This window comes from Magnolia sinica, chromosome 7, assembly GCF_029962835.1.
Source record: "Magnolia sinica isolate HGM2019 chromosome 7, MsV1, whole genome shotgun sequence".
Taxonomy (NCBI): Eukaryota; Viridiplantae; Streptophyta; class Magnoliopsida; order Magnoliales; family Magnoliaceae; genus Magnolia; species Magnolia sinica.
In genome coordinates this window covers 84,189,213-84,201,238 of record NC_080579.1, presented here as the reverse complement: position 1 = coordinate 84,201,238, position 12,026 = coordinate 84,189,213, and the positions used below count along the sequence as shown (strand labels likewise).

Below are 12,026 nucleotides of genomic sequence, written 5' to 3'. Positions count from 1 at the left end.
CGAAAGATTTAAAGTAGTAAAGATCACAAGAAGTTCAGAGGTTTTTGATCCCATCGAGTGATCTTTGATGCCATCGAGTGGACTTCGATTGGAGGTCGATGTCATCGGGTATAAAACGAGGAATTCTAGGATTTTTCAGAAAAAGGGACTCATTACTCGATGCCAACAAAGTATCTTCGATGCTATCAACAGACTTCTGAATTTTGAAAAGCCATTGCTGGACAGTTTTGTGTTTCTACTCAATCCCTCGAGGAGATCTTTGATGCCATCGATAGAGGTTCAATGGGAGTTAGATACCAGTGAGATGTCATTAACGGTGCGAGCGACTGCAAAAATTAAAATTCGATTTACGAAATTTCCATATCGATTCAAAAAGATGGAGTTCATAATCTATTTAAGAAGCTGTTTAGGACATTCATAAGTATCTTCTAGGATTTGGAGAGAGAGAAAAGGCTTAGGTAGAGCGCCGACAACGTTCTTTCGTTTTAATTTCTTTACTAGTTGTAGTAGATCTTTTATTTTTGTTTGTTCTAAAATGTTATCACGCTAAGCTAATCTTTTAGCTAAGGCTAAGGGATAAAGCTTGTATTAATTACATTATTTAGTTTATTTGATGCACCAAATAATGGATTTGAATGATGATAGTATATTGAGTTGATCTAAATTTTACTTTAAAGTCTTTGAGTTGTATATTTCTAGATTTCTTATGCACTACGGTTATAATGAATGTTTTGATTTAACAATTGTTTAAGCCCGAATTAGAGAATGAACCAGTCTGTATAATTGATTGATCTATTGTCGTCTAAAGGTGCTTTAGACATTTTTGATTCCCGATGATTGATGGCCGAGTGTTTTATGAGAAAGTCGTTCAATTGAATTCATATTTTTATTGGTGTTGATAATTGATTTAATATAATTATTTTCCAATTTGATAAGATAGAGCTTCGATTCAAATTGAGTTACAAAAGTTAAATCAGTAAATATTATATTGTGATTGTTATAAGTGGATTCCTAAATCCTTAGTCATTTTATTATTTGTTTTAAAACCATTTTTAACTCGGTAGATTAAAATCTGAAACAAACTGTTACCTTTAGATTAATTATGGGTTGTGTTCCTCATTCCCAGAGGATTCAACCTCGATCTCATCGAGTTATTACTATATCGCAACCTTCCACTTGGAGTTGTTAACCCTTGGGTTCAATCATCTGACGTGACATAGGAGAAAGTCATCGTCTACAAAGAGGCTGTCAATCTCTCTAACCTCTATGACACTGATTGGAATCAACGTCTCCATTGAAATCAACATCATCACTTCAACAAGATGGTGCTGCGAACTCTCCAAGTCCAGCATAAAGATCTAGATGAAGATATCAAAGAGACCGAGCGCATCTATGCTGTGAGAATCTGCCTCAATTCTCATGAGCTTGATCCGGTGAGTTCATCGACTCCTGGATCGAGCTCTTCCAAGAGCGGTCGAAAAGAGATCAATGCTCGTAAGAAAGACGCGGAGAACAATGCCATCTCCCTCGCCCATTATTCTACGTTGTGGATGTCTTTGGCTGTACGCCTTATGCAGCTCACCATGGTGGGTTGGCTAAACCTATAGCTGGTTGTGACCCTGTTTTGTTCAAATCACCTCCTTAATTAATCATAAGGCCTTATTTTTATTTTTATTTTTATTTTACGAACAACTAAATTTTCTACGTGCACTGAGTATGTGATGCATGCATCCTCGTTGTAACCCATTGGGCTTAACTTCCACAGGTTACTCATGACTTTCCAAATTCGGATTTCTTTTTATTGTAAGAATAACCAAAGATCCTTACTTTCTCTCATGGAGATTTTGCTACCATGTCGTAGCCAATCCTAACATAAACAGTCTAATCAACCCATCAGGTGATTTGACCTGTAAATGTTGACATTTGTCCAAAACTAACTTGAATCGTCCATTCAAAGATCCCATGGGTTCTCATCCCAATCAAATCCAAGTTTGAGACTCGGAGAATGAGAGTTGCCCTAGACAAGACTTGGATCCGGCATGACCAAACGGGTTAGTTTGGGCATGGATGCCATATGACCCAACATGTTGATACATATGCTTCACTACTTTTTGCTTGCTCCAAGTGTTTGATGAATTGAAAATAGTACAAGTCTAGGATAGCATGACCTTAATAATACCTTCTTCAAGACAACAGGGGCCTTATAGCTTGTTGAGAACCCTACTTCACACACATCCAAGCGGTCCCTCGTTGTAGGGTCCTAACTCTTGCTCGGGTGGTACAGTATTAGGAGTTTCAACTCCCGGTCAAGGGTTCAAGTACCCGTAAGTGGTGAAATTCCACTAGCGTGAGTGTGTGGGGTGTGTGTGTGAAAAAAAAAAAGAAAAAAAAGCGATCCCTTGTCCATTGTTGTATGTAGCATGTTCGACAAATAGCTCTGCGGAGCCCATTTTGATGTGACAACAACTTCCATCATCTGTGCCAACTGATTTTAAGATGTGATCTCATAAATCAATTCAATCCAAACCTCCAATGGGCCATTTCATAGAAATGGTTGGGTGAGAACTCGTCATTAAAACTTCAAAGATGGCTTGGATGCCTATAAAATTTTAAATTGTAAAAACTCTAATTTTTATTTTTATTTTTTTAAATGTAAATTGTTTACATCTGTTTGGCCTATAAGTGATAATTCATTTATAAGTAAGTAAATTATGTATTTGACTAACTTGTAAAATATTTACAATATATAAAGTAATAAAACCACATAGACATTGGAGCGATGAATCCTTAAATATGCAAATAATGTAAAAATGACTTGATTTTTTTTTCTTTTCTCCACCATATGATAACATTAAAACATACATGCACTGGACAAATTGGATGTCCTCCACTCATTACAATGGGCCTCAAATGTAATATAAAAGTTTTTAGTGGTGGATGTTCCATCCTTTTCTCTCGTATGGTCCATTTGATGATCAATTAAGCCCTCTGTGGGGCCATAAGAGAGTATCCAAGAGGCACGTGACAGATAAATTGAACATACCATATACAATATGGTAGGCCCATACATCACAAGTGTATATTAATCATTTAATTCTATTGTATAAAACGTCTTTTTAATAATAAAGACTTTACCTCTTAACATAAAATATTCAGGGGTTTCTTGTGACATAGCCTACTTAAGCTTTGGATTGGCTTTAGGTTGGTCTCACGTATTAACATAAGCCGGTGAAACGATGGATGCAGATGATATTAAGGACACACATCACGGTGGGCCACCGAAGAAATCCGCGTCCGTACGATATGAAGCTGGTCCCAGCATTGTAAAAGTAAAGATGGTGGGCCTCACACATACCATCGAGGACATCATGGGCAATTCGGTAATTTTCCTGCCAGGCGCTTTAACATTTCCATCTAGCAGCGACTAAAACCCTACAGAGAGAAACGCCTCCCTCATTTGAACTTCTCCAAAAACCCTTAAACGTACACCCTCCAAAACCCTTAACCTGCGCACACCATGCCCTCCCCTCCTTTCTCCACCTCTCTTCCCCCGCTTTCCTCCTCCTGACAATCCCACCCGTCCATCAGTCGCCATGTCCGCCGCATCAAGAGGTCTCCTCTCTCGTCTCCGATCTCTATCCATCCTTTCGCGAGCAAATCCAACCGTCCATTTCAGGAACTTCAGCGCAGAGTTCCTGTCTTCATATGAATCAGATGCCGACGGGCCATCGACGATCATCGAGGCGACGCCGAGAGTGATGCGGCCCACCTCCAAACGTACTGGTGCGATCGCCGTCAAGTGCGGGATGACCGCGCTCTGGGACAAATGGGGGGAGCGGGTCCCGATCTCGATCCTTTGGTTGGACGATAATATCATAACGCAGGTGAAGACGATCGAGAAGGAAGGAATCACGGCATTGCAGGTACGATTGAAGAATTGTGAAAAATACACATCCCTCTGCTTTTCTTTTCTGATTATCACCTGCTTATACACTATTTCCTGTGTGGAGCCTACCTTGTTTTATGTATGCCATCCAAACCGCTCATTGAGTTTCACCATGACGATGGGATACCTCAATAAGACCTATCCAGTTATTGGGTGGGCCACCATAGAAAACAATTCACAAACACCCGAAAACCTCCAAATTCAGGTGGTGGCCCACATGATGGTTGGATCAGCCTGATTTTTGGGGCGTCCAACACTCAAGATGGAGTGGCACTGCTGGACAGGTTGGATGCCATATACGCACTATGGTGGGCCCCATATGCAGCTGGCCTCAAACTGTTTTTGGGTATATTTTTCAGTGAGGAATTATATGATCCTTGGCCCAAGATAATGTTCTCTGTACTTGGATTTTCAGTTTGTACAGCTGGGCCCATGGTTCAGAGATCTGGACCATTGATCTCTTGGAACCCACAGCGGATGGACTATGGACTGAACGATTCTTCTTTAGGACAATGGTTTATTTCAATGTGTGCCACAACTAGACGGTTAAGAAGAGAAATGCAGAGTCTATGTTCAGCTGAGAAAAAGCCCAAGATTGCCGGCTGTGATTTTCCATTGTGGAAGGCTTTTGGGCCATGATCCATTCACATCAGGTTGCTTGTTGATTACTGAATTGTGGGCCCTGCTTGTACAAACTGAAAACCTGATTACTATGCATGTACTTTGGTTGAGGACTGAGAATTATAAGATTTGACCTAAGGATATGCACAGAGTACTCAGGGTTTTACTTTTCACCACCGGGACCCATCACCCATGGTAAGTGATCCATACCGCTGCTTTGTGTGCCTCACTGATAATGGACCATGCCACAATTTTCCTTGACAGGACAATCCCTGGTGGCCAGGGCATTCCTACCTGGAAGATATTTGTGGGATGGTTCATCCAAAGTGGGCCAACAGACCAGTGCTCTAGATCACCGAACCATGACAAAATAAAAAATAAACTTATGATGTGTTTATTTATAATAATATAATTATCTTGCATGTGTTGGAAGTGGTGAACTCTGTGTTTATTGTTTAACCTTTTTGTTTTGTTGTGAGCGTGTTATCTTTTTTATTTTGGATAAGATTGTCAGCTGGTAAATTTGTTATGGTGCTTATCAAGTGTTTGATTATTTTTCTTCTTGATAAATTTTTTGAGTTCTTATTGTGATTTCAAGTGTTTGTTCAGTTGTGGTGCTATTTTTACTGTTTCATTATATGTTTTTGGGTTGTGGTGGGATCTTGAGCAATGTTTTCATTATGGTGTTAGCTAGATCGGGGCAGGGCAAAAAAAGGTGAAACACTTGACAAAACCTGAAATGGGTCACTTTAGAGCTCAAGGTGTTCCTCTGAAGAGGAAGTTGAGGGAGTTTCCTGTGACAGAAGATGCACTTCTTCCTGTTGGTACTCTGATCACCGTTCGCCATTTTGTTCCTGGCCAGTATGTTGATGTCACAGGAATCACACGGGGAAAAGGTTTTCAGGTACCCAAATTCTTAACTTGTGCATGTTTCTCACTCTTTATCTCTTGAATTTCCATACTACCATTATTATTGAGATAAATATGTTGTTACGTTCTTTTTGCTTTTGTGCATCATTCCCTATAGACGTATGTAATTGGATTGTGGTAAGGAGGAATCTGTTGGGGTTCTGATCAGCAGCAATTGTACTGTTTGTTAATGCGAAGGATCCTGTACACATGTTTCAATGGTCCAAACCGTTTATATGATTGGCCTCACTGTGGATGGAGAACACTAAAATTTCCAACATTGGAATATTTTCAAGTTTTCTACCCTTTGATTGTTGAAGTATTTTGCTATGAATATGGACTGTCTCCTTAACCATCTTTTTGAGGGTCATTGATCCAAAGGTTAGGATCTTCCAATCTTGACAGCATTATCCCATATGTCCTCTGCGGTTTTTAGATAAAGTAGCCATGTGATTCTGAGTTGCATGGAAAGGAGAGACAATCGTTGAATTTTCACTTCTAGAACTGTTGCAGTGGGTCATCAGCAGTTGGCATCTTTTTACTTCTGGTTGTATATCCCAATTATTTTCTGCTTCTGATGAACATCTTTGCCAATTGTGGCACTTGATGGCTCTAGCATTTTTGTGGTCAATAAGAAAAGAGTGAAATAACAGGCATTTAATAACAAAACAGAATCTGCAGCTTTAGTTTTTCAGAAAGCAAAGGATATATGGTGTTTTGGGCAATGGGTTTTCCTTGTCAGCGTGGAAGGAATAGAACTGTCCATTAGTGAGTCCTCTTATCCGGCCAGTAGTCTTGTAATGACTGCTTGTCATTCTAATGAATATATCACTATTACCATTAAAAAAAGCATCTTCTTTGGGATTTTTATTTTTTTATTTTTTATTTTATATACAAATTGTTGTTATCAACCTATGTGATAGGGTCCTTACTCATGCCTTGGTGGTAGACTCACAAGAGTCCCAACACGAGGTCATGTGTTCGATTTCCCATTGTCGTGAAATCCCAATGGGGTGCGAGTGCGTGTGTGAACAAAAAGTAATAGACTATTAGATAGCGCTTGATGGTAATCAACCTATGTAATAGTCTATTACATTGTGTCTGTGGGAGTTCTATGCTCTCATTGCTGGTCCCCAGCCCAGATAAAAAGAGGGTTACATTAGTTTAGCAGCCGGTGTCAAACTTATGCCAAAACTCCCAACATGAATCTGAACAATATGGCATTGGCCCTTGGAGTGGAATGGTGGAAAAGGATTATGTAGCTGACCTAAATTAGTTGGGAGAGGCTTAGACGACGGCGAAGATCTTCTGTGATTGTGACCATTCCAAATACATCTCCCCATACAATTTAACAGTGGTAATCATGAATGCAGGGGCAGTCTACACTTACCATTAGGATTTCAAGCTTTCAAGCAGTTGTGAATCATTCCATTGTACTAGATGTGTAAACATTGTACCTCAAATGTTTGATATCATCAGGCCCTGGAAACTAATTTTGAAGATGCAGAAATCCATATCTGGACACCTTTGTCATGTGACTCATGTTATGTTTTGTGGTAGAGAGGAAGTAGAGAAGAGAGACAAAAGAGAGTGGACCTTGACTCCTCTCTTCATTCTTTATTTATAGCCACACTTAACCCAAACAAAATATAAAGAAAAGGTGCACCGCAGGTTTTCCAAAATAAATACTTGCATGCCAACTCCTATATACGTACAACCCACTTTTTTACACTCGTAGACAGCCAATGCCTTATTTTGTTGACTGATGTATCATTTCAGTTTTCAATTGGGAGCATACTATTGCCTCATTCATGAACTCAGAGAATATATGCTACATAATATCTTCCCCGCCAATGCCTAATCTTGCTTTGAGTCCTCTACTGTTTTCTATATCGGACAATTCTACCTTGAGCCAGTAATTGTGGAAATGAGGGTTTCAATAGGAGTGGAACTCTATGCTTTCCTTGGAAGAGAATTGACATTTTTAATGCGAAGTATGATACATTCCCTTCATTATTAGTCTGGTGGTGAAGATGAAAATGAGGGTTCCAGGGTAGAACAATCAAACCATGGGTTTCCAAGTGACACCAATCCTTTGTTTGTTATGGTATGTAGGATGAGACATGGAGGACACTAACTGAATGGAGTTTAAAATGGTCTGTATTCATGTCCCACTCGATTGGTGCAAAGAAACCACAATGTAACTAAATTTCTGCATCATTAGGGGGTGTTTGTTTTTCAATGCCCCCATGTATTTACATGTAAATGGGCAATGATTAATTACCAAGGTAATTCCTGCACTTTTTTCTATGCTAACAATGACTATTTGCTTTTAGACACTAAAATCAAGGAGGGTGCGAATTTCATGTGGGGCCCATTGTGATATATGTGGCTTATCCATGTTGTCCATCCATTTGCAAGATGATTTTAGGGCGTGAATCCAAAATTGAGGTAGATCCAAAGCTCAAGTGGACCACGCCACACAAAACAGTGGGTTGAACGCCTACCGTTAAAAACCTTTTATGATCGCGATTTCCTATGGTGTGGGCCACGTGAGCTTTGGATCTGCCTCATTTCTAGGCTCATGCCCTAAAATGTTCAGGTAAAACAGATGGACGGTGTTGATATATCACATGCATCACGGTAGACCCCACCGATTTAAATCAACCTTTTCTGGACCAAGTTTCAAGGTGGAAATAGCCCCCCTGTAAATCAAACAGACGTAAATAACAATAATGAGCTATTTACTGGTATTTAGCGAGGAATTGAAAAATCAAACACCCCCTTAGTAAGTTTTGAGCCAATTAAACTGGGAAGCTGGTTTATTTAGGACCTTTGGATGTGTCTACATCGAAGTAAAAGTAGTTGGTTATGTTTCCTATGGAAATACTGTCAACTTAGTATTGACAAGTAGATCTGGTGGGAGTTTCCCTTCCGTGGCTCTATTAGGTTCTCTGATATGTAAGGGTCCTATTTTTGGAGACAGAGTAAAAGGGATTTAGTTGTGGGTATATCTTGTTTTTCCCGTCATATGGATGAGAGTTGGCTACCTGAAATTAGATTCATAGCTTCCTGATATCCATGTGAGATGGTATTTTCTCTTATCGTGCACCAAATATTCTGTGATTACCTATGCACACTTTTTCTCTAATTTATCCATCTAATCAACTGCAATATGCATAGCCACAAAAGAAATCTTTTTTTTTTTTTTTTTTTTTTTTGTAGTCTTTTTTAAAAAATTGGTCTAATTTCTAGTATTTTTTCGTAATAAAATCCGGTTTACCCTTCCAAAAAAAAAAAGAAGAAGAAAAAGAAAAAGAAAACAATTAGGCACACTCCATCTCTTGAGGTATCTACATCGAAATAAAAGTAGTTGGATATGTTTCTTTTTCTTTTTTCCTTTTGTGTTTACTTGCTTTCTGTCACTTATGATCTATTACTCCAACAACATACGCTTTTCTTGATTGTTTTAAAGTTGCACGTATCAGATCTGTTTTATCTGCTGAAATAAATTCTTTTTCCTTCATTAATAGGGTGGGATGAAGAGGCATGGATTTTCTGGAATGCCCGCATCTCATGGTGCTTCACTGTCCCATCGAAGCATTGGTTCTACCGGTCAGAGAGATGCTCCTGGGAAGGTATGATATTGTATGGATAGGCAAAGATGTCTCTGTGTGTGCGCGTGCACGTGGTAGAAAGAAAACATACGTTTAAAAGATATGACTATCACAGTGGTCCGGACCTGGGTTGGCCTGATTAGTAACCAGTGATGAACTTCAGATCCAACCCATCAGTTTCAGGAGTCTGGCCATAAACCTTTGGTGGGCCAGGCCTGACCCATTGGCATCCATGGGGATTATACTCTCAAGAAACTTGCTTCTTCGAGGCATTATCTTCAGTCAGTACTTTGGTGTGAGTATTGTGCTCACCATGTACTATATATTTACCTGGGTTTTGGAACTTTGAAGTTTACAATCCAGTGGTGGAAACAACTTGGTGTCTCATTCAACTTGCTGAAAGTAAATCTTAAAAGATTATCATTTTTTTAATGCTTAAACAGGTGTTCAAAGGCAAGAAAATGCCTGGGCGCATGGGAGGAAAACAGTGCACAGTTAAAAATGTATGGGTCTACAAAATAGACCCGGCTAGGAACTTGATGTGGGTGCGAGGCCAAGTAAGTTCTTCTCTGCAACTATCCCCAACTCTCCGATTTTGTCTTCTCTCGCAAAAAAATAAATAAAGTAAATAAAAGATGGGGGAAATGCTATCATATCATCTGGGCTAGACTCACTCTTGTACATTGTGGATGGAGCATATCTAAAACCAGACTGATCATGCAATCTTAACCATCCATTGATGGCTATAGATGGATGGTCAAAAATAAAATAGTGAATGGTCCAAATTCCAAGTGCAAATCAGTTGGGTAGTATCATCTCCTCGGTGTAATTTTTGCAGTATGATCCACTCACATTTGGTTTAGTGATTTTGACGGTCTTGATTGCCGTACAAGTATGTCATGTGCACGATTGAGGAGTCACCGCCATTTTAAAATGGTGGTGAACAGTCATAGGAGCCAAGCCCCAGTATCATCCCACTGTAGCTTCCTTTTGATTTTTTGGGTCCCACATTTTTCTTGTGGATCTCTTCCTGCTTTTTTACAGGTTCCGGGTGCTGAAGGGAACTTTGTCTTCATAAAGGATGCCGTCTACAAGAAACCTGATATTTCGTTGCTTCCATTTCCAACTTACTTCGCACCACCAGACGAGGAAACTTCTGAATTAGAACCTCTGGTTGCTGATCTTGGAGAAACTGATCCATTCATGGCTGCAGACTGACAAACCATGAACGTGATTTCTTGCAATGCTGGTCTTCTGTTTGTTGCCAGATCAGCTAGCTTTGATCTCATATGTGAATCTAGAGAGAATAGTTGGCGGATTCATGATCCAATAACCACATGAGAGAGGTTAGTAGCTCGATGCTTCTATTACTTAAAACCTTACAGAAGAACACAAAGGGGAAGAGAATGTATTCTTGAGTCCATTTTGGCTTGTAATTTTGAATCAAGGTATTTGAAATTTCTGCAGGATTTATTTATTTTTTTCCTTTATGGAAAAATGAGGACTGGAATTTTGTCTCGCCTTTGGATCCGTATTTTTTTTAAAAATGATTTTGGATCCGTTGTTTGAATGCATGTTAAAGTGATTGTTAGATTGTTGTGTAGAGGCAGAGTTTCCTGTTCCTTGCCAACAGGGAACTTCCTTGTTTGGTAGCTATTCTGTACATGTGGGGCCCGTTGTTGGTTTGTCCCTTCATTGATCTGATGGTTGAACCATGCCTAAAATATCTCTCAAATTAGAAGATTCTAACTATTAAATCTTGTCTTTTCACCATTGAATGTGGATTATTGGTGCATTTCTTCTTAACCATGTATTTACATGCCCAAAATAGAAAAAGGGTTAGAGTTGACCAACTGAAGATATTTTTTGGGCATGGTTCATCCAAGATGGGGGCCATTAAAACAATGGATGGGATGAACCAACCATTGGCCCCACATGTACAGATTAGGTACCAAACAGGGTTAGTTTCCTGTTTGTAAGAAAAAAAGAAAAAGAAAATCAACTATTGAAATGGAAGCACACTTCAGTGGTGTACCTGTACTACCATAAGTTATGTGGTATCGGGCTGTTCTGGGGCCACATGGTGTGTGTTTGACATCTAAATGGTCCAAAAGGTGTGCCCCATCTTGATCTTTCTCCTCATTTCAAAATCAGGCCGGGCCAATCATCAGGTGAGACATCAATATAGAAAACAATTTACACCTGCCCTAAAACCATCAAATTCCAGTGATTAGGTCTGTGTTCTGTGTGGTTGTTGCATCCAATCCATCCAAAAGGTGTGCCCCACCATGGTGATGGGACCCTCAAAAAATCTGGCAACAATCATTAGGCTGGCCTTAGCACCTGACTTTGCATCTCTGTGATTCTTCATTTTTTCCCTGCTGGCACACCTGATGGTTGGATCAGCCTGATTATGGAGGCGTCTTGACTGTCATGGTGGGGCACACCTTTTGGAGTGGGTTGGATGTCATACAGGCACCATGTGGGTCCCACAACACCCCGGTCAACTTGTAACTTATCCTGGTACTGGTAGCACTGGATCGCCCCTCCTGGAAATGTATACAAATCACCTCAGAAAACATATGTTTTTACTTCTTTTGGAGAAGAATCCTGCTCTCCTGCGAACATGAACACCTGATGAGCTTCTAGGTTTTGTATGGGTGGGCCCTAGAGTTGACGTGGCCCAACTTGTGCAACAAAAAGCTTTGTGGGGCCACTAATGTTTTTGTGATATCCATTCTGTCCATGCAGATAATTTGCACCAGCTCATGTTATGACATGAGCTAAAAAAAAAAAATCAGGCTGATCAAAAACTGAAGTAGGCTCATTGAAACTTTGGTGCTCGCCCTGACGTTTGTATGCCATTCCCTTTCATAAGGTGTCTCCCACAGGATGATGGGAAATCCAAAACTTTGGTGGGCCTCGAGAAGGTT

General features: G+C 39.8%; 1 protein-coding gene across 1 annotated transcript; it reads left to right on the top strand.

The window, feature by feature from the left end:
* Positions 1-3,439: 3,439 nt before the first annotated feature.
* Positions 3,440-10,630, top strand: LOC131251578 (large ribosomal subunit protein uL3m-like). The gene is made up of 5 exons (XM_058252349.1): positions 3,440-3,923; positions 5,262-5,471; positions 9,010-9,114; positions 9,537-9,650; positions 10,138-10,630. The coding sequence occupies exons 1-5, from the start codon at positions 3,594-3,596 to the stop codon at positions 10,309-10,311; spliced, it is 933 nt and encodes a 310-aa protein (XP_058108332.1). The 5' UTR covers positions 3,440-3,593; the 3' UTR covers positions 10,312-10,630.
* The last annotated feature ends 1,396 nt before the right edge of the window (positions 10,631-12,026 follow it).

Excerpts from the sequence above, each read along its gene's own strand:
- LOC131251578 (XM_058252349.1), top strand. The coding sequence starts at position 3,594 with ATGTCCGCCGCATCAAGAGGTCTCCTCTCTCGTCTCCGATCTCTATCC. Across the intron at positions 3,924-5,261 it reads AAGGAATCACGGCATTGCAG|ATCGGGGCAGGGCAAAAAAA; the intron begins GTACGATTGAAG and ends GGTGTTAGCTAG. Across the intron at positions 9,651-10,137 it reads TGATGTGGGTGCGAGGCCAA|GTTCCGGGTGCTGAAGGGAA; the intron begins GTAAGTTCTTCT and ends GCTTTTTTACAG.